The sequence below is a fragment of the Halyomorpha halys genome, unplaced genomic scaffold (genome assembly GCF_000696795.3).
Source record: "Halyomorpha halys isolate HHAL.00 unplaced genomic scaffold, Hhal_1.1 Scaffold21.1, whole genome shotgun sequence".
Classification (NCBI taxonomy): domain Eukaryota; kingdom Metazoa; phylum Arthropoda; class Insecta; order Hemiptera; family Pentatomidae; genus Halyomorpha; species Halyomorpha halys.
In genome coordinates, this window is record NW_027112014.1 from 470,100 (window position 1) to 494,140 (window position 24,041).

At 30.3% G+C, this 24,041-nt stretch overlaps 1 protein-coding gene across 6 annotated transcripts in view; it reads right to left on the minus strand.

Annotated features, from left to right (window-relative positions):
- centrocortin (cerebellar degeneration-related protein 2-like) overlaps nucleotides 1–24,041 on the minus strand; it is a 225,590-nt gene that overhangs the window by 12,779 nt on the left and 188,770 nt on the right. For 4 of the 6 annotated variants that reach the window (XM_014422516.3, XM_014422525.3, XM_014422541.2 and 1 more), the window contains exons 2-7: nucleotides 19,715–19,827; nucleotides 8,670–8,818; nucleotides 3,303–3,531; nucleotides 2,398–2,477; nucleotides 1,584–1,710; nucleotides 995–1,027 (exon numbers count right to left, since the gene is read on the minus strand). In XM_014422516.3, coding sequence (XP_014278002.1) covers nucleotides 995–1,027; nucleotides 1,584–1,710; nucleotides 2,398–2,477; nucleotides 3,303–3,531; nucleotides 8,670–8,818; nucleotides 19,715–19,827 — 731 coding nt within the window. The remainder of the gene's footprint in view (nucleotides 1–994; nucleotides 1,028–1,583; nucleotides 1,711–2,397; nucleotides 2,478–3,302; nucleotides 3,532–8,669; nucleotides 8,819–19,714; nucleotides 19,828–24,041) is intronic. The other 2 variants (XM_014422531.3, XM_067049920.1) reach the window with 1 other exon arrangement.

Genomic DNA, 24,041 nt, shown 5'->3' on the forward strand with positions numbered 1-24,041 from the left:
AAAAAACGACAGGACTTTTTGAATGACCTGGTACAATATGATATTTTTGAATTTTTTTTTTTTTAAGGCAATACACAGTAAAGGTGGTTTGCCTAGTTATCTAACCTATTCTAATTATGGTGGGGGTCAAGTTTTTGGGACTGCCACTTAATGAAAAAAGTCAATGCCCCCAGACTGGGTTTGAACCAGTGCCGCCCGCAGATCTCAGAACAATAGACCTAGACCTTACCACCTGAGCTATGGACGGTCCCATTTTTTTTATCTTTGGAATTATATATGATCTTTCTGAATTATTACGGTTAATTTAATCGAATCTTATATTACCTCAAATATTATACAGATAAAAGTTAGTAATCAGCAGATATAGACTCCTAATTTAATACATATTTTTGTTTTGCAGCGGTTATTTAATACTTTATTTGAATTGAATAAACATTAATGTTAATGTTCTCCATTTAAGATATGAAAATCCCCAACCCAATAGGAAGGGTCCATCATAAAACGCTCTGGCTCTATCAGACAACATATTCAGCAACCACCATCTCTTGTGTATAAGAACTGAATCGAACTTTTTTCCATAAAGACTAGAGTATAAATCCTTTTGTATTAAATAAATTAGCTAGGTAAAAACATTCACACTAAGAGAATAGTAAGAAAAGCTTATTGAGCATAAAAAATAATCCATATAGACTACTACATTAGTTTAAAAAATGTAAAATTACAAATCATTATACACAAAATTTTTATTAAAATTAATATTTCACAAATTATTAACAGTTGTTTCAAATCAACATAAGAAATACTAAATCTACAAAACAACACAAACTGAACAGTATACTATACATACTAACTAAATTGATTAGTAAGAATATACATATATAAAACATATATAATTCCGAAACAATCTAAGATTACATGGCTGACACAAGAACACTACACTGATACTTTCTGAAAAAAACTTTACTAAATGCAAATTAAAGAGTGGTGAACTTACACAGTGGGTGCCGTCCTCCATCTTGAGAAACCACTGCAACAATTCATAGACTTTGATTGAATCGACGAAATAAAATACATTTACAACACAGTCCAAATAGCATTTTAAAATAATCGTTTACTTCTGAGGGATAATTTTTTTTTTTTTTTAATTTACAAATTATGTAAATGTTTTAGAAAAAAAAACAGCATAAGTCTCAAAATTGTTGCAGGGAAAATGAAATGAAAAAGTGTCAAATAATTAATGGGAGCCCAGAAAAGACAACAAACATCAGGAAGAAAAATAATTTCTTTAAGGGTAGGGATTCACAGCTGTTTCTAATTTATAAATAATGAGACTACTAAATGTTAACTAATTAGAAGATATCTTACATTACATGATACCTAATTAATAATAAATTGGGAACTTATCATGTTACTTATCAAAAACAATTTACGTGAACAATTCTTTATTTACATTAATGAAAAGGCAGTTAAAAATATATACTGACATTGCTCCCATTAACTGTGTACGAATGAAATGAAATGAGGTGTATCAGATACATAAAATGAAAGGTGTTAACAAGCAGTAAATATGAATTGCCAATTACCCTGAGATATGATTGGTAGGAGTCATCTGCTATCAATGAATCTATTACAGAAGCATCGTCCTCATCACCGGTCATAGACTCGGTCTCCTGGTTCCGCAGGCAACGGGGGCAGATATCACCTGGTGGCCTATTTAGTAACAAAATATCACATTGATAAGCATTTTATTTTAATTACCATTTCTTTACAAAGTGTCCAATATAAATCAGCCCCGCTAATTTTCAGGGCTAAATAAATTATATAATATATAAATGCTACATAATATCTTCAGTTTCACCATCCACTATTGATTTTTAACTTTGAAGGGAAAGTGACACTTGATAAAAACTTGGAGTTCATTGATAAAATCTACTTTTAAATACTCTTGTTTAATCATTGAAATGTTATGAAATACAGAAGGCTACACATTTTGATAAATTAAAAAATATCTTTTTTTAAATCTAGAAATCTTGTATTCTGAACCTCAATCAATATTATTTATACGATTATTATTTTCTGCCACTTCAAAAACTGGAATTATGGATTTATGATAGTGAAAATTAATCACATAACAAATAATGAAATATCGTGTCATATTTCACAATAAATTTTGAAATTAGAGATCTTTCCTGGCTTAATTTTTTTTAAGTACCACCTACACGATTTAAAATTAAATTAAAACTGTCCAAAGTTTCAATAAGGGTGCTGATAACTGGGGGTTTTACCTGATATCAGAAAATACTTGCTTAAATAATAAATATATTATATTTTTAAATAACGAAACTTCTAATTTTCAATTAAACTACAGTTAGAAAAATGAAAAGGGTTCATACTGACCTAACTGGTTCACTATTGGCCAATATCTCTTCCTGTTTCCTCTGCAAGAACAACACCTGCTCTTCAAGCCTCAAGTTCTCCTGAAATAAGATCAAGGTTTTAAAAAAAAATAATGAATATTAATTAATATTTCAATTAAAAATAAAAAGTAATATGAAGATCAAAGGGTTTTACTTTTATAATAATAATTAAACTTTTAGCTGGCCTGTAACATCTTAATGAACAAACAAATTCCCTTAATCATCACAAAATCCATTGTTATCTCTAAGCAGTTTTTGTTAAGATTCCGATATTTCATGCTAATCGCCCTTCTTAGGAAAAGGAATATATTATGTGTACAAATGATTGACCATATTTTTCAAAATATGAAGGGGATGATCGGTGTTGTGGTCAAAAAGGAACGAAACTTATTTGTGTTTTATTTGCTGAGCGCACCACCAGACCATCTTCTTCTCATACAAATTTATATAATATTATTTTTTCTATTTTCGGGCAAAATATCTTGTAATACTATCAGTATCATGAATATGTTACCAAAGTTATTTAGAAGCAACTTCTAAATTTAATACAAAGAGGAAAAACTTCATTGGAAAGATTACTTGTCGATACCTATAACTTCTTCTTTGATAAGCATTTACCTTCATCTTTTTATGCTATTTCAAATGTATATTATTGTTTCTTCAATTTTTGACATGAGAAATTTATTTTTGGATTAATAGACAAAACGATTATTTCTAATAAAAATTCAAGGTTCCATTTCTTGATGTACAGAGATATTTTAGATAGATAGATGATGATACGCTTAGGTTTAACAGAAATACTTGTTAATTACAACTTTATTTGGTCTTAGTATTACTTTGCAATAGTAGCCTGTTCTTTACTATTGAATATTATTAAATACAAACCTGTGTAACATAGTCTACAGTTGTCTGGAGCTCTCGGAGCTTGGCCTGGTGCTTGCCAACCTCTAGCCGCGCAGTAGAGAGATCTTCACGCAGCTGTTCATCACCACTGGCTGACTTGTCACCATGCTTTCCTCCACCGCTTCTTCCTTCCAGCAGTTGGTTCTTCTCTTCCAAATGCTTTGCCTGCTCCTCTATACGCCCTTCCAGCTTCTCTACTTGCTGCTCTAAGCTGAAATAAATTGTTTAATCATAATTAAGTTTCGAATTATGAAGAAGATGGTCAGGGGTGCGGTCAAGAGAGAATAAAAGTAGCTAACAACTATTTATTTGCTGACGTTTTGACCCACTTTTTAGAGCTTCATCAGGGCTGTCCAATTTTAGAGCTTTTGAGGATTACATACGTCTCAAAAGCTCTAAACTTGAACAGCCCTGATGAAGTTCTAAAAAGTGGGTCAAAACGTCAGCAAATAAATAGTTGTTAGCTATTTTTGTTCTCTCTTGACAGCACTCCTGACCATCTTCTTCATAATTTGAAATTATACAGTCAATTATCTATATATGTAATATAATTGAGTTTTTTATTTCCACCATATTGAAGAATAAATAACCATCTAAATTTTTACTTATTATCTTTCATTTGATCGTTTTAAATGAAATAAAAATTCTGAAATATTATTAATTAAGAAAGAATTGAAACCAATTGATTAATCAAAATATAATTAATCCTAATGCAATACAGATTATGCTGATTTTAGCAGAATGTTTACAAGGAACTTATAATTTTTCCTGATTATATAATACGACTTTATTTTATAAGACATGCAGATAAATAATTTAAATTTATAAGTGAAATTGGAATCACTTCACTCAGCTTGAATAGTTTCACTTAAAATCTAATTTTGAAATTCCATATTTTGTAACTGAATATTTATTTTGAGTTGACCCAATAAATACAGGAGAATGTTTCTATTTTTATAAATTTATATCAAAAGAGCAGATTAAGAGCTAAATGCCAAACCTCAGAATTATACCTATGGGACAATTAGGAAATAAATAGATATAGAAATATAGGACCATTTGCCGAATAAGAAATTTTACATCGCCCCCCTCAAACGATTGAATCGACGTATATATGTCAATGTGTACATAAGTTCTTTTTGAAAAATGAATTAAAAAATTAAAACATTAAAATGTATATTACCTATAGAGTAAATATAAAATAAATGCTTCATTTATAGAGTTTCTGGTTATAGATTTCAATGATTGCTATAAATACATAATATATAATATTTTTATTTTGTAAAATGTATTCTAATATTCAATATTTAACACTGAAGATTGTCTCACAGTAGAGTTTCATATGGGAAAAAGAGTAATATCGGTCGTAAACATCAAAAGTCAATGTCCATATTTATAGGTTAAACTTTAACTAAAGCGAGAAAGAAATTATCCATCTTAATATTATAAAATAACCTATATAGTTATCGACGTATTCTGCTCAATAAGTAATTATTCCCGCCTTTTTTTGGGGGGGGGGGGAGCTAAAGTAACAAATTAGGGGCCGCATCGCAGCTCAGAGGTTAGGCGCAAGTCTATCGTTCTGAAGTCTGCGGGCGGTTCCGGTTCGAATTCGACCTTGGGGCGTTGACTTTTTCATAAAGTGGCGTTCCCACAAAATGAAAAACTTGACGCACCTTCGACGTGGATTGCCTTTGAAAAAAAAAAGTAACATATTGCCAATTTCCTTTTTATTTATTAATTTCGATACCTTTTATAAGTTCAAAGTTTGGCGAAAAGATATTCTACGATACCACGTCGGGATGAAAATTCAACTGAATCAAAGCTGGAATATAATGGCCTGTTACCTTCACTGAGATATTTACATAAGTAATTTCTTTCCATCTCACGCAATCCCGAAACTTATTGATAAGCTGAAACCTTTTCAGGTCCAAGGAGAACGTAATACTTTCTCTATTGTAGCAAGAAAATTACTGAAAGTCGTATTAAGCAGAAAGTTTTAAAGTTGCTATTAGACTATGCTCGTTCATTTGAAGGGTCTGTTTATGGCTGAGGAGCTGCGACCTAATAGCTCCAAGCGTATAAAAGACGTAAATTATCCAAGTTGAAAGGTTCGAGTAAATAACGACCGAAGGTAAAATGATGACAGCTCTCAGAATCCTAATATGCCCGGCCTTCGCACACCATCAACTTCCTGCAACTTGACGATCAAGAAGCCACCCTCTCACCCCCGGGGTACTTTCTCCCGATCGTAGGGTGAAAGGCAAGTACACGCCAAGAGGACCTAAATCATTTGCGAGCCATGTCGGGAAAGGATGCAGCAAAATATACATAAAGAAAAAAAGAAGTACCTAATGGGAGAAGTCATTATAAACAATCATCTTTCTGTTTTTTTTAACCTTTAAATCATTAAGATCAGTGCTTTATCGGTTTTAATAAATATACACTTCCTAACCAACCAAACCAACTCGTTTCTAACCTGGCTTCTCCTTCATTACCTAATAATCCTCCTAGGCGTGTGAAAAGAAGATGGCCTCGAGATCTTCTCCTCTAAAAATGTTTTTGGAGTTCTATCAATGGGTAGATTCTCCACATGTTTGTATCATGTCATTATATAGCTTACAGCAAATTTACTTGATGTATATATATATATATTTATAAGTTGTAAATAGCAATAAATAAATTATTAAAAAAAGAAAAAAAAATCAATTCTAGTCTTTTTTTTTTTTTATCATATTTCATGTTTTAATCTAATTTCTATCTCCGTAGCAATAAAACTGTACATTGACAAAAGAAAAAAAATATATAATAATCAGTTTTTTCAAAGGACATAACAATTTCAGGTTGTCAAGGAAACAGCCCAAAAGTCTTAAATTACAAGTACATATCCTTTGCTATTTCGGAAATTAAGGCAATAATGAATGTAATGCAATAAAGCAATAATGGAGACAAAACTTGGTTGGTGCCTTAAAATAATTAAATAAAAAAAAAATTCCGGAAAATAACAATACTCTTGAAACTTACCCAACCTACTTATTAACCACTTGACGACGTTTCGGACTCGACGTCCATTCTTAAATCAAGATAAAATTACCTACGATTTATTCTATAAACATAATTTTTTTTAACAATAAAAAAAAGTTTTTTACTAACAAAAAATTTTTTTTATTCAAAATAAAAATGATGTATTTTGAATAATGTTAACAAATTGTTGATACTTTTCTCTTGATTTTAGATATTGATGTGAAAATGGAAGGTGAGTCCGAAACGTCGTGATATGGTTAATAAGCAGATTGGATAAGTTTCAAAGGTATTTTTATTTTCCGGAAATTGTTGTATATAGAAATATAACCCTTAGAAAAAACTGGTCATTATGAATTTTTTTTCTTTGGCAATGTATAATTTGATTGATAAGGGGATAGAATCAAGATTAAAATATTAAATATGGTAAAAAACAAAAACGACTATATTTGAATTGAAATTCGATACTTAATTTATTAAATTAATTACTTAATTTTGAATTATTAGAGAAAAACTTTTATTTATTTTTTTTTTTTTTTTAAGTCGAACTTTGACTTTCCGTGTTCACGATAAACCGTGCATAGTATTCCAAACAATTAAAAATATGTATAATAAATTATTTTTATCATATAATAATAATTGATCATCATATTAATTACAATATTATTATAGATGAATATTTCCATCTTACAGGTTTTTCAGAGTTCTTGTTAATAATTGAGAGATAACAAAAAAATAACACGCAAAATATTTATCATTAAACTAACTTGTGTTGGCTGGTACACTCGTTCTTTTTTTTATTTTAATTAATTATATTGTCATATAATCCTCATCAGTAAAAAATTAATTGAGTTAAAAACCTAGTTGTTCGAAATAATCCACTCCATGATCATAATTTTCTTAAAATAATTAAATTATACATTGATAAAAGAAACTCAAATACGGAAGCGTAAAAAAATATCAGAGAAAAACATACCTGTGGTCAGATGGCTAAATATCTTAAATCACTTTTAGATTTTTTTTAATGCAAGCGAATTTTGAATAACGTTTTTCCAGGATGCGGTTCTGTGGCTATCGATTCATCACAACTTACCACCGTTGTTTTCTCATAAATTAAAAGAGAAAGACCTAGGAATGTTTCATCCTCTGAACATCGATAAATCGATACAGCAGAGTGTGAAACAACACTTGTTTTTATTACAAAAAAGTACTTTATAAGAATTTGATATTAGCGCACAGTATCATAAATGTGCTTATAAGAAAAAAAAAAATACTTTTTGTCAAATAGTTTGTTTTTTACAGCGGTCAAAGTAAACATGAGGAAAGGAAGAATTAAAATAAAAAAAAAAGAAAATATTCGAAGATAAAATAAGGAAATGGTTTGACACATATAAGATGAGCAATTTTTTTGTTAAATCGAACATCTCGATAAATATTACGATATTACGTTATTATTCATATAATTAATAAAAAAGAAATCAAACTATTATGAATCGTTAAAATTTAAAATTTAATTATTTATTTGAATTATATCTAAAAGTCCATCTACACGTTTATCAAACAATGTTTAACTCACGCATGCGTAAACGGGTGGATTTTTGCCACAAATCGAAAGGCGCATGTGCTGCATTCACACGTTTGCGTTCAGTTAGAGTTGTTTTAGAACCAACAACAGATATATTTTAGTGCTCTCTGTATATTAATTGATTAAAGAATTTCCCCAACCTTCAAATTCAATAATTAACTTTAGTTTAAAGTTACATATTTTAAAATGATATCTATTTGGTGTAAATACGTTGTTTCAAATCTTAGTAATTAGGTATAACAGGTTATTTTTAATTTACACAGCACCAATAGACATTTATAAAGACATTATATGTTTGGGTAATTAAATTAACAAATACCTAATGAAAGTTTAATTTATGAATTCAACTTTCTATTTCTACGAATTTTAATTATCAACCACCAACTCTGATATTTACTTTTCTTTTCATTTTGTTTATCCTTTTTTTCTTCATTTTTATGACGAAAATGGAGTAAATAAAAATTTAAATCGAATTGCCAACAAGCCTATATGCCAGTAGATACCGATGTTTTTGCGGCAAATAGCAAAACGTGTAGATGCAGAATAATAACAAATAGGGTTAGAATGCTGTGCCTTGTAGTGACCCAATATATTTGGGCAACACTGCTTGTAAAAAAAAACATTTCTCTTTCATAGGATTCATGAAGGAATAGATAATAGAGTGATTCGAAATTTTAGCATACAGTATACAATAAACTATATTATATATTTGTTTTATTTTTTGAAATGTTTATTTTACTTACTTAGCAATTTGCTTTTTGTCTGCCACTCCTTGTGCCTTCAGCCGATGGTTACTGGTCTCCAGCTCTTGGATGCTGATCTCCAACTGCTCGTAGATCTTCATCCTCGAGTCATTAACTTCCCTCAGGGCCAACGTTTGCTTCCTCAAGTACTGCAAAAAGAAGAAAAAAAAATGGATACTATTATTATTATAATTATTAAATGGATACCTAAAACTATTAATTAATAAACTATTTGATCTTGAAAAGCCCTGCCCTACCCCTTATACGAGGGGGATAGAGTGGACTCGGGTTAATATTGTACATTATTTTATTTTATCCTTATTTCTTCATTTACATAGTCTGATTATGTTCATTTTATTTATCTTTCAGTTTAGTTACACATAGAGATTTTATTTATTTATATATAATTTTTTTCTTTTATTTATTTTTTAAAATTTTGCTATGAATGTAGATCATCTATCACTATTACTTATTGCCTAAGGTTGTGGAATATTGTAATATTAACCAAAAAATAAACTAAACTATTTGATTGATCAAAAAAGGAGAACCAAATAATTTAGGTAATCAATCCAATAACCTCAACATGATCTCTTGATATCACAACCTCCTTTTTATATTTTCTTATTTCGGGCTGTTAGTAATTTCCACAATCAATACAAAATTCTGCAGGGAAATTATAAAGGCCAAAATGAATAAATTATAATCTAAATAAAATTTTTCTTTTCTCTCCAGTTAGCACAGTATACCATCAATATTTTTGGCCGCGTTATCTAGTCTTCTCACAGATATTAATGCTTACGCGAGCACTAGAGGATGGTATAATCCTACTCTTCTCTAAAGCAAAAGTGAAGCCAAAAATGCCACGCCCACAGAAGGGAGGTATATAAAGCCCGCTGTGTTGGCTTCACTTTTTCTGCGAGCTTCTTACCCCTTCCATTATACTTCTTCCTCCAGATATTCTAGAGGAGGTAACCAAACCTCACGTTGCCAAGAACAATTCTTTTCTTGGTGCAGCGGCAGGAAAGCCAACCCACAGCTCCATAACTGCTCTGCCGATTCAGGTGTTCCGTCACAAACTCACCTGGGCTTAAGGACAATGATGAATTAGCCAAGATACAAGGATTATGTCTGCTCGGGGGGGGGGGGGGGGAGTACCTTGTGTACTATTTCTATAGAGCAGTGAAATGTGACTTGGTCGACCATCCGAGTACTGACGACACTCTCCATATAGCTTAAATTTTGATTATCTATTTGCAAGAGCTTTAGCCAAATCGGCTCCCCTAATAAAGAAGAGTTAATGAACTATAAATACAAAGCATTAAGATAATAAATTGAAAAACAAATTCAAAACATTTATGTGAAAAAAAGACAGAGTTATTATCCCAGTAGATCCTACTTATTAATTATATTCTTTAATTTTATAAAATAATTATTTTTAATTCATTAACATTTGATATGATTTTTATGGCAGTGTATTGTAGCAAATAGACTAGTTTACCAACCGATAAATCAACCTTGAAATGTTAGTGGGCCACTAGAACTCTCAAGGGGAATTGCTCGTTGGCTGCCAAAGAGGTAAGTGGTTCTTCCGAGTAGTAATGTATCTAAAGCACGGCATTTCATGACGTCACAGGCTAAATTTGGACTCTCGCCATCGAATTCAGACTAAACAACTGCTCCTCGATCGATGACTATTGTTCTCAGAGCTTTTTATTTATTTATTTTTTTTTACTAAAGGATCCTGGAAATATATATTTAATCCTCTAAGTTTATGGAAGTGAAGTAATAAAAACCACGTTATGGTTAAGAAGTTTAGTTGGTGTTCATTGCCATAGTATTTCACTCTCCATTATAATAAAATTTTATAATTACTTTTAAAGCTTTTAGTTCAGGTGCAAAACGTTTTTATTAACTATCTCTTCTTTACTGGTATGTCACACATTTTTATTTTTGATTTATGATATTCAAGTTACTTGAAACCATTCTATTTATTCGTTGAAAAAAAAAATCGGCTACTGAAACTAGATACCACCAACAGAGAATGAACTATAGGATCGTGCACTATATATAATGTTATTATGAAGTATATACACTATATTAACAAATTTTAAAAATTACATAAATTAATGAATCATAAAATAAAAAAAAAGAGGGGTAATAGAGGTATCAACACATTCCAACTCCTCCCAAAATTAATAATTTGTGTTCATTGAATAAAAACAATTTTGGGTAATTAAAATATTTCATATGTGATATACACCTACTTACTGATAGGAAGTCTTGAAGTTATTTAAAACATTTTTAGGAGAAATCTATTTTTCAAAACTGATTTATTGAATAAAATAACAATTCCATTAAACAATAAAAGGGGTTTCAGGACTATTTCCCCATTAAAATCCTTGAATGATAAACAATAAATAATTTTTAGAACATATAAATATTTCATCAAAATTAATAATTAATAAATGTTATGTTATATAGTTAGGAAATAAAAGATTTCATTCCCCCAACAAATAATAGGAGTATTCATGATCTTTAGTTTAACATATTAAATGGAGAAATATTTTCTCCTATTAGCATGCTAAAATGATATTGCATTTTAAATTGTTGAGAGTTCGTTAATAGGTTTGCTAAATGGAAAATGACGTCACGAAACAGACTAGCTGAGCTCAGCACACCATTTTGTCTGTTGTAGTTTTAATAAGTTAGTAGTTCGTAATTGTGTTGTTCTTGTTTTGAAAGTTTTTAAACTCTAATAAAATAATGAATAAATATAATAATAAAATAATAGAAAAAACTAAAAGAGGAAACAAGGAACAAGTTAGGTGGAGGAAAGATGATGTGACGAAGCTGTTGGAGATTTTATCATCTCATAAAGATTACAAGGTTACAAATCAAGTTGCCAAGAAAATCCACTTGGAGCATCTCTGCATTTAACATATAGCAAGGGCTTTAAATTAGGCTGCTCACAATCCTATGCTTCCAAAATTGTGGCTTATCACATTCCAAGAAAGTGTCCCAGCCATACATTTAGAGATTAAATTCCGCTGATCGGCAGTGCTTTAAGTTGTTGTTTTTCGTTAGGGTAAATAATAAAATAACTGATAAAGATAATAATAATGTAATAAAAGAAAAAAAACAAGGAGAGGAACCAAGTGAGGTGGAGGAAATATGATGTGACGATGCTATTGAAGATTTTACTATGTGGCTAATAATAAAAGGTTACAAAACAAGTTGCTCAGAAAATCCGCTAGGAGCTCCTCTACATTGAGCAAACAACAACGACTTTAAATTGGATTGCTCACAATCCTATACTTATAAATTTTTGCATTTTAAAACTTTTACACTTAACACATCATGAATACACCTAATAAAGACTTACCTGAATAAACCTTCCATCAACTAAATATTCCGTAACCCATCCGTTGTTAATGAAGAATCATTTTTTTAAATTAAATATTTTAATACCTATAAATCATTATTTTGAGTCATAAATTCTAAATTTTTATTTTTTGAAAAATAAAATCTGTTCTCGGATTAAAACGGAGCTATCCGTTAGTTATTTTCAAAAAGAATCTTTGATAAGGTTACCTCTATGTACACTGAAAACTCAATTTCAATCATATTTGGTGGTGGGGGTGAGTAGGACTTAATAAAATGTACCAAGCACCATTCGTGGTTCTAGTAATGTTCAATTCTATTTAGTTTAAAGAAGTTCTAAACTGAATTCAATATAATTCACCAATACGCAGTTAATTCATCCGACAGCCGCAGCCTTTTGGATCTGAGTGGCTTCACACTTGGATAAATAGAATTATGCAATACTACAATCGATGCATTTGCATTAGAAGCAATAATGTTTCTAAACTTCACGTATAATCTATCTTATGTTATGTTATATCTGAAACAGTAACAATAAATACAGCTTTATAAAAAGAATGAAAGTAGCATTTTAACATGGTATATCAATGAGACGCAAAATAAATAAAACATTTCAAGTGGGAACACACGCAGTATTTGAGTTTTACAGTAGCATCTTATCAGTCTGGATTACATCGATAGTACGCGATCAAACAGCACTCACGGTCAAGATTTATTGGCACTACTAAAACATTAATAGCGTAGTAATAAAAGATTATTTAGTTTTATAGATTTAAATTCGTTCATTGAAATTAATAATAACAGATAACTGGGATATTCATGATTTTTAGTTTAACATGTTAACGTGTGTTAATTGCAGTAATATTTTATTCTTTTTAGCATGTTAAACGATTTAACATGGTTGAGAGTCTGTTAATTGGACAGCTAAATGGAGAATGACGACACGCAATAGGCCTGTTGAGCTCCACACAATTTTGTCAGTTGTTTTGATAGGTTAGTTGCTCATAGCTCGTGTTTGGTTGGTTCTGTTTTTGTATTGGACGTTTTTGAACTCCAATAAAGTGATGGATAAAAATAATGATGAAGTAATGGAAAAAAAAACAAATAGGAGAGGAAATAAGTAACAAGTTAGATGGAAGAAAAATTATGTGATTCTGCTTTTATTATCTCTTAAAGTTTACAAGGTTACAAAACAAGTTGCCCAGAATATCCGCTAGGAGCTCCTCTGGAGAACGGGGACTTTAGATAGGGCTCCTCACAATGCTATACTTATAACTAGGGATAGGATTTTTATGTTTTCACATATTTTTACCTGACCATGATATCTTCGATTCCTTACTAACTAAAGATGTTTCAAGGCATTTCTGGCCAAAAGAAGCCATTTTTACTTCACATATTTATAAATATTTGGCCTTTTTTACATATTTTGTTGTAAATCACATATTTTCTGAAATATTGGTTATTTTTGACATATTTTTAGATATTTTGTCCTGAATCACGTATTTCCTTAAATTATTTGTTCAATTGTAAATACATTTTTCACAGTAACTACGTAAAATTCGAGAGAACTTACAGGTGAAATTTATAATAAATAGTGCGTAAAAATTCTATATCTTCATCTTAGAACACAAATTAAAAGCAGTGGCAATAATAAATTTTCACACAGAATTACATCGAGAATTTCTCAAAATCAATTAAAAAGAGCAAGGGTCTTATTCCTTTAGCATTTCCCTAGAATTTGTTTATTTACTCCTCAATCCATTTCTCTTTTTCCCCCCTTCCCATGGTCCTTTCTCATCTTAGTCTTGTTTCACTCCCCTAGTTTAATTACAATTACTAATTAATGTCTTATTATTGAACAGCTATGTTTTCTCTAAGTACATTTTTTTTGTACATATTTTAACATAATTTCTTTAAAATATTATTCATATAATATGTAATAAATACATATTTATGTAACTTTTTTAAGTTATAAAATTGCTTATTAATTAGTAATTTATATTGTTGAATAATACATAATTTATAAATACATATTATTTACATATTTTTTAAAATATTTGACAATTTATTAGCATTATATTTTTTAGCGCATAAAATCCTATCCCTACTTATAACATTTAGCATGTTAAAACTTTTCACATTTAAAACATCATGAATGTTCTTAATTACTGAATATTCTTATCATGCATATTATAATGATATAAAAACAGACATGTACGGGATGTCAAACGGATGAGATTAGACAAAAATCGACCTCACTCAATGGAATAGAAACACGACTTTTTTTTCTCTCTAAATTTACCAGTCTTAATTTCTTATCTCCTATTAGAAAAGCAATTAAAATTAAAGAAGAAAATAATCAACATTTAAAGTATTTAGGGCAATAATATGACAAGCAATATAATATGTAATGGATATGACATGATGTAAATTGCTCAGTAGACCAGTTTCGAAAAATTCTACAACTATAATTTTATGTTTTATATAGTTCATAATCTATAATAATATAGGTAAACGGTAAGGTATTATAGTGTTAGACAAACAAACACAATAAATAGCTTTATGGAAAATAGAAACATTTTGGACAAAATTTTAATTGTTTTCAAAATTGAAGCTTATCATATTCTAAATACGAGTACAATCTGAATTTAATCTTTCCTATTGAGGTAGGAAAAAAACATAGTTGTTATATCATATGATTATATGTATTGTATATATCTTCGTATCTATATATATCTGTATTATAACAACCCAATATATTTGGGCAGTATGGAGGAATAAAGCATTTCTCTGGAGCCATCCATTTATAGATTAAATTCAGGTGATTGGAAATGCATCAAGTGGTTTACCTCACATTCCCCCTTTTTGATAAGAAAAATTTACTTCGATTAATGATCATATTTCAAACTGAATTTTGATTTTCATTTATATAAAACGAGTTTTATAAATTTACAAAGACAAAACCATTTTATCTTGCAAAATAGACAAATATGGACATTAATCAGTTGAAAATTTATCTAACTAAAAAAACTACTTAATTTTTAGTCATGAGTAAAACTTCATTCAGAATATCTGAAATTTTATCCGATAATAACACGAATACACATTTATTCCAATAAATATTTCATTGAATAAAACCTGATTGTTTTATTTTTTTTTTTTTTAAACAACATTTTCCTTTAACTAAGCAAAGGCGTGCACAAATGATAACTTTTTATTAATTTAAAGTACAAAATACAATAATTTCAATACTAAATGATCATTTACTGGAAGAGTCTCTGGAAATAAACTGAATTTGGTGAATGACACAATTCTTCCTTTTTCAACTTCAATAATTTATTCCATATAATCAGCAACAACGTTTCGGGAAATATCCCCCATCTTCAGGTTGCTGATAAAAATATCCTATATATAACATATAAATATCTCCTATATTGTCATTATTGCTAATATTTAATAATATTATTGCCATTTAATAAATAAAAACTTGTTTTCTATTAACAGTCATAATAGTATTTTTTTAGGAGAATAATTACCTTCAGGAATTATTTCATATAATTACCTTCCTAAAATTATATGAAATAAATTATTGAAGTTGAAAAAGGAAGAATTGTGTCATTCACTAAATTCAGTTTAATAATTTCAATGTTTCTGAAGAAGGATTTTCCTTATTGAAGAAAAGTACACATTATAAGGAACTTTAAAGTCACAGAAAAATGAAGGAATCACCAAATAAATGAAGCATTGAAATGAATAAGAGACGTAAACAGATCAAAATATAATATTAGTTATAAATTTTTAGACCATTTCAACTTTTTTTTTTTTAATACTTATTTATTGCTATTTACAATTGTACATTAGATTACATCTAGTAAATCTGATCTAAGTTAAATTAGAGTGTTACAGGCGTGTAGAGAAACTACCCAATGGTAGCACTCTAATGACATTTTACATTAGCTAGTCTCGTGGCCATCTTCTTTTCTGGCGCCTCGGGGGATTGTCAGGAATGGAAGAGGATGCAAGAAACTAGGAGGTTTGAGTGGTGAGAGAGTTTATAATGGAAGGAGTGATATCTGGTTCGGGCTAGATCGGTTACATAGGGAACATTAAGGTCTTTATGTATGATTTTATTTGTGACAAAGTAAGGAGCATTAAGGATTTAGGATTGTAAGGATTGAATACGACAGGAATTCGAAGGTTTAGTGGAGCCCCAAAGCTCAACTCCATATGTCCAGATTGGCCTTAGACCATTACAACTAAATATTAATCATGAATAGTTAATAGAGTGTTAGTAGAAAGTGATATGAAGTGATAAAAAGAAAAAAATTAATATTTTTGTAATTAATCTAGACTACTGATGGAAAATCAGTAACGATTTATGATTGATTTTTATGACTAAAAATTTAATTGGATCAAATTTCCTCGTCCAACTTTGGAATAGATGACAATCAAAATCTATTATAGGATGGCAGATATTGAGGATGGCATCTGTTAAGTACTTGACCATATTTATCAAGATGGTGGACAGAATTGCAACAATATATAATCACATAACTAAATAGTTCTAAGTATAATCAATAGAAAAATATATAGTTATTATACAAAATATTATATAGTTTTAAAAGTATGTCGAGGTTTCCGTCCTTTCTGTAGTAAAATAAAAATGAGGAAGTATATGAAGAAAAAGTGTGTGCCAGGCATACATTGAAAGATACGATAAAATAGGAATTTTAATTCGATTTTCAATCCATTTGTGTATCGATATTTCTTTTAAAGATTCCGCTACTTTCTTGTTAATTATTATTTTAATTAATATCAAGACCAGATAACCAGTAGAACTGTTAAGAACTGAGGGAAAACTATTTATCGTAGTGTTAGTGAAAAGACTTTGCAACAGGTTTCCTTGAAACAGTTTCAGATTGCACAATGAGAGGAATGCAGTTATCAAGATAGAAAGCACCTGTAGTACATCTCGTGTTCGACAGTACAGTTCATCTTGCGTCTATTTCAAAAAGCAATTATACAAATTAAATCTTTGCTCGTTGCATAAGTAGACCTTCATGAACGGTTAATTCACTGTTAATTATAAGTTAAAATAGACACACACACATTACCATATTTGGGCACTTTATTAAATTTTTAAATAAGCTATTTTAAAACTGTTTATTCTCATTTGATAATTAATTTATTTGGCAAATATGAAAAGTTTTGAGATAAATATTTACATGTGTAGTGTATGTAGTGTGGTCAGGCTTTACTTCATTTTAGAATAATGGTTGGGTTGTTATTAGTGAACTGTAGTTTACAATTAATTGAAAAGAATTGCAACGAATTGAAAAAAAAAATCTATTGAATAATTTACAACATGGTTGTAAGGGTGCCCTAAAGAAAACATTTCTGGTTAGAAGAGGTTAATGAATTTTGATTTGGGGTCAATGGAAATTGTAGCTATTGATGGTAATGATGATGATGAATTTTGAATAAATAAATGAAATAAGAAGTGAAGTTGCTCCTACTACGCAGCCCTCTCCTCTATTGCCGGGAAACCACTTCCTAAATGTTCTACTCGCATATTGGTTGATTTTCAACTATAAAAAAGAAAATGATTTTCCCCAAGAAAATGGATCTATTGTTCGTATCTATCTGCTATGAGTTACCTTGACAAGTTGTTTTCACTATATAGACAAGGCTTAATTTTGTCTTTTTTCTACTGTTTTGTGTGATACACCTGAAATGGCTGTTGACAAATTCCAGTCCAAACCAAAATGAAAAAGGAAAGAATTGATGAACTGCCAGGAAGATAAGTTAAGGTTATAGATAATAATGGTTCTCTCATGCCTTTAGTCTATTTTTCTCTACACAGAGGTCGCAGGGGAGGTAAGATTTTATTATTGGCAAAAAGAGGAAATGGTAGGGCTATATTAGGGGTATTCATGATATTGATGTAAAATGTTTTGCCATGTTAAATGTTGTAAGAATAGGATTGTGAGCAGCCCTATTTAAAGTCATGTTAATTGTTAAATGCATAAGAGTTCCTAGCAAATTTTCTGAGCATCTTGTTTTATAGCCTTTCCTTCAAAACTTCATGTCATTGTTTACTTCTAAGTTTTGATTAAATTAATTTATTACAACATGCCTAAAGTGGAAGTTGTGTGAAAGTATGGCCACTCAGTGCCTTGTTGATTTTTTAACTTGTGAGGAAGAGAATCAAGATGAGCTAATAGACAACTGTTACTACATCATACTTATTGTTATAAATTGCTTTATTAGTTACAAAACATCCATAACTATACTAACACAAACTACGAGCAAGTAAAATGTATAATACTAAATTGCTTGTTACTACAACAAAAAAAATGGTGACGAGCTCAGTCTGGTCAGTTGCGTGACGTCATTCTCCATTTAGCAAACCTAGTAACAGATCCTCAACCATGTTATATCGTTTTAACATGGCAAAAGAAGGAAATATTCCTCCATTTAACATAAGTTTTTCCATTTAACACGGGTTATGAAGACCTGAAACTCAGGTCGAAACGTCGGCATAAAATAAATAAATATGGTTTTGTTTACGCTTTGCTGACCGCACCCCCCAACAAACTTCTCCAAAAATTAAAATGGTTAATGAATTGCTTTTTACGATCCATTTGGGGTCCACAGTGACGCCTCAGTCACCCGATGTTATGAAGAGTTGAAGTGGCTTTACCCCTCCTTCCGTCGTATATATTTTCTTGCTTCCTTTCTCTATTTAAACATTTAACATGTTAAACTAAAGAGCATGAATACTAAAGAAATTTTGTTTTAGACGAAACATCCAGGCCGAATTCTGAAACGAAGATCCCAAGTTGTGAACTTATATAGAACGTATACGTTCATACTATCATATCCTGTGGAAGTATTAGGACGAGTTATAAGCAACTTCCGTTTTTTTTTATCAGACATTTATTTTGCTCTCATTAAATAACAAAATCATATTAATTTATCATGTATTCATCACTATTATCTATAACATTCTCTTCCTGGCGGTTCAATTCTTTCCTTTTTCATTTTGGTTTGAACTGGAAGAATGGAACTGAATGACTTGCTCATCAGAATTGAAGATTTGTGGCTCAACATGCTCGGCCATCCATTTCTTCTCTAAAACCGTCGAAAACGTGGTTATACTTTTAAAAGTTCTATATGCCACATCTTTGCCAATGATGGCCTGATTTTAAATTCTCCCATCTTCTTGGCAGTTCATCAATTCCATCCTTTTTTATTTTGGTTTGGACTGGAATTTGTCGACATCCATTTCGGAGGTTAAAAAAAAAAAAAAACAGTTTACAAAAGACTAAATTCAGCCTCGTCTATATAGTGAAAACAACTTGTTGTCATGGTAACTCATAGCTGCTAGATACGAACAAAAGATTCTACTTAGCTACATGACTCGACCTAGTATATACTATCATATACCATACAAGTATATACTCTAATATACCATACAAGTATATACTATCATATACCATACAATTATATGCTATCATATACCATACAAGTATATGCTATCATATACCATGCAAGTATATACTATCATATACCATGCAAGTATATACTATCATATACCATACAAGTATATACTATCATATACCATACAAGTACATACTATCATATACCATATAAGTACATACCTCAATCTCTTGAGCCTGGTCCTCGGCGATGTTCTGGTGGTGACGTAGGGCGGTCTCCAGTTCCTTGTTCCGCTCCAGGAGGGTCTTCCCCAGCTCTGCCGCCAGCTGCAAGTCTGCAATCAATTAAATGTATTAATTATCACAACTAAATATTAATAATAATAATTATATATATATTGTGATAAAATTATATAGGTAGATTAAATAGTCCTCCCCTCCCAATGGAGGTTGGGAAACATTTCCATGCCTAACAATGTTTCATGTAAATCTTCCAATCAGAGCCCACATAATTAACACTTTCGCTTCCCTGCGGTTCCGGATTTCTCACTTTTATTTTTCATATCCCCGAATTATTATATATCCGGTAAAAGAATGTATGAATAGATAAAAGTTGATTAGATTTTATACTGTAAATAAAATTATCATATGAAAAAATTACAGTATTTTTATTACTCATTAAATCTTAATTGTTTATAAAACCCAAAACTCAAGGACATTAAAAAAAAAAATGTAACGCTTCATTGTAGAGACATCTAAAATTAAAACTAAAAAATAAATACATATATCCTACAAACCATAGTTGAGAAAAAAATACAGCAACAACTGAATTAAACTAATAGACAACGAACTTAGTTTAATACTGAATACGATTAATAGAACTGATTCAATTTTGTTACAACAAAATAAATGGTGAATAATTTATTCTTTTTAAAACAGATTAGAATCACTTTTTCAACAGCTAATTGTATTGGGAATTACAAATGGAATCAATAGAGGATTACATCCAAAAAAGGTTCATAAAGTTCCACTCCCTACATTTTTTTTTTAATAATTTATTTATTGTTATTTACAACTGTATACACAGTTGTACATAGCAATAATATACAATAATATAACAATAATATACAACAAGTAAATTTTGTGTAGGTGACATAGTGAAATGATACAAACATGTGGAGAATCTACCCACTGATAGAACTCCAATAACATTTCTAGAGGAGATCTCGAGGCCATCTTCCGTTTCAGACGCCTAGGAGGATTATTAGGTAATGAAGGAGAAGCCAGGCTAGAAACAAGTGGATTTGAGTGGTTGAGAAGTTTATTATGGAAGGAATGGTATCTGGTTCTGGCCAAATCGGCAACATATGGAACATTGAGGTCCTGATGGATGACTTGATTTGTGACAAAGTAAGGAGCATTAAGGATTTTAGGAAGGATTTTGGACTGTAAGGATTGGATTCGGGAGGAATTTGATGGTTTAGTGGAGCCCCAAAGCTCAACTCCGTATGTCCAGATAGGCCTTATAATATTCATGTCTTTTGTAATGGATTGGCTGGCTAGATCGTTTGTCTAGTAAATGTTGTAATAGTCGGAATCGACAAGCAGTTTCTTATCTTTTTAATCTTGTATGAGGATTCCATGTCAGTCGTTTGTCCAGATGTAGTCCTGGGTTGGAATGTCAGCACATATTTTTGATTTTGAAAATACACTCATTTTACATAAAGAGAATAATACATACAAAAGGAAAATACTGGAATCCATTTACATATCTGAAAATATTGATTACACAGTAAACTTCAAAACAGATACGAGGAACTTAAATCAACATTATGCAGAGATATTAAGTAAGATTAACTTATAAATAATATGGGATAATTTATATATGGATAATTATGGTTAGCCTTGATAGGAATTTTGCTAATGTAATAAAGAGAAAAAGTGAAAAAAATGTAATTATGATAAATAATTTTTTAAATGCTTGAACTGAGTAAAGGTAGGTTACAAGTAAGGTTGTAATAAAAGTGTATGATAGTGGTAAAATGAAAAATATTTTTGACTGTGATTTTTAATAGATATTTGACTTATTGGGTAATTAAACAAATGTGAGATATACTGATTAACAAAAAAAATGTTTTGACCTGGGCAGAATAGCCTGTATGAAGTGTTTGGATAAATATTAAATAATATGTTTCATAGTGAATTAAGGTAAGGTAAATTATAAATAATAATGTTAAATATTTGAAATGGTTGTAGGATCACACATATAATGAAAAAAAATTTTTGTAGTAGATTGTCCCTGAAGATGGCCGAATTGGCCGAAACGTTGGACGTGTAAAAACAATAAAAGTTTTGAGACTATAATTTGGATAATGTTTTGAATTATTTAGTAAAAAATTGCCAGTCTCAAGAAAGAATTTTATGATTATAAATAAAGTTTTTTTAATTTAATTTATTTTAATTATTGATCTATAGAAAAAACGTTTTAAAATTCACTTTGGTATCGATTTCCTGTTTCATTTATACCCAAAGGATCCGAACCCACTTTCTAATGTACAAGACCGCCCCTGTCGGCCCATACTGGATGATCTGCTGGTAGCCCCATCTCAGCTAATTGAAAAAGAGTAATTATCCCAAGTTAAATAATGGCAGAGAATGCCTTAACAGTCGGATGGGTGAAAGGATTCTTCCATCATGTTATTAGGAGAATAAAATAAACCTTATTCGGGCTAAGATGAAGAAAAAGATGATTAGGCTATTTAAGGAGAAAACATTAAATTGTTTATTTGCTCCATCCCTGTTGGGGTGATCGTCATGACATTAAATATTACAGGAGAAATGAGAAACGTCATGAAGGAATAGATTTCAGATAAACAAGTTTCGTAACTAGCATGGAGAAGATCCCGCATGTATATTTTAGATTTAAATCGATTAGAGTCAACGTTCACAAAAATTAAAAAAAAAAAATTGTTGACCTACTTTACCACAAGCCAAATTATGTTTTTATATTTTTTTTGTAAATATAATATAAATTAATGGAATCGACGATATTTTTTACTCTTCAGAAAGAGACAGATCGAAACGGGAAGGTAACTTTTTAAAATAAATAATAACCCTCACTGTGCTTCAATATTAGTACTATATTGAAAAAAATTCAAACCAAGTGACCTATCAAAGTATGGTAGAAGAATTTTTTAGGAGTAAAACAAAGTTGATATTAGTTTTTAGCAACTTAAGAACCAATCTACACCAACCATGGAATTGGTTTAGAGCTCTATAAAATGCACCAAACGGCTCATACAAGATATAATTAAATAAATAAGAACCGGAGACATAAAATAAGACGTTTAATTTGAAAACCATAATCGCCCTGATAATGGCAAATATAGTTGATCTAGGCTGAGTGAGCAGACATTCAGCTAAAAATTTATTTAATGTAATTTAAAACAATACACAATAATAAATACAATAAGTAAATTGGATGAATGTTTCAAACACTTGAAAATCTTGGGAAGGAACAACCCATTGGTGGCACTTCCAGCAATAATTTAAATTAGAAGGTTCCGTGGCCATCTTCTTTTCAGACGCCAAGGAGGATCATCAGGGATTGTTAAGGATGAGAGATTAAGAACTAATGGGTTAGGATGGGTAAGGAGTTTGGAATGAAAATCTGTTTCGAGCCAACTCTGCAATGGGATGTTAAGGTCTTTGTGGATGAGTTTATTTGTAACGTAATAAGAAGCATCAAGGATTTTACGTAGAATTTTGGATTGTAAGAATTGGATGCGGGAGGAATTTGATGGTTTAGTAGAGCCCCAGAGCTCAATTCCATATTTCCAAATTGGTCTGATTATCGTAGTGTATAATAATTTTTTGTAGTGAATGGTAAGTATAGAGCGTTTGTCAAGTAAGTGTTGTAGCAATCGAAATCTACGACCAGTTTCTTGTCGTTTCAGTCTTGTGTGTGGATTCCAAGTACGTCTTCTGTCAAGATGGAGTCCTAAGTATCGAGTCTGTTCAACAGGCGTTAGTGGAGTATTTAGAAAGGATACTGTAGGACAGGAGGGCAGAGGTTTACGACGGAGAGTAAAGGTGATCTGGTGGGATTTGTCAGGATTGATTCTCCAGTTTTGACACCATTTTTCAATATATGTTAAATGTGTCTGTAGAATTTGTGATGCATTAATTGGGTCGTTGTTTACAAACAGTATACATGTGTCATCAGCGTATCCAAATATTAATATTAACAATTTCTAATTTTCAATTTCCTTGAAAAATGGAATATAGCTGTTTGAGATGACTTTAAATGTTCGTTTTTCTAAAAAAAAAAAATATTGACATGCTTTACCTCGAGCATTATGTTTTTTATAATTTTTTGTAAATATAATATAGCTTAATAGAATCAGTGATATTTTTCTCTTATTCTTCGGAGCTACAAACCAAAAAACGCATAATTTTGTTTATAATTTTTTTCTACTTGAGAATTCATGGATTTCATTATCTCTAAAACTTCTCACAGTGAAAGGGGACATTTTGAAAAAAAAAAAAA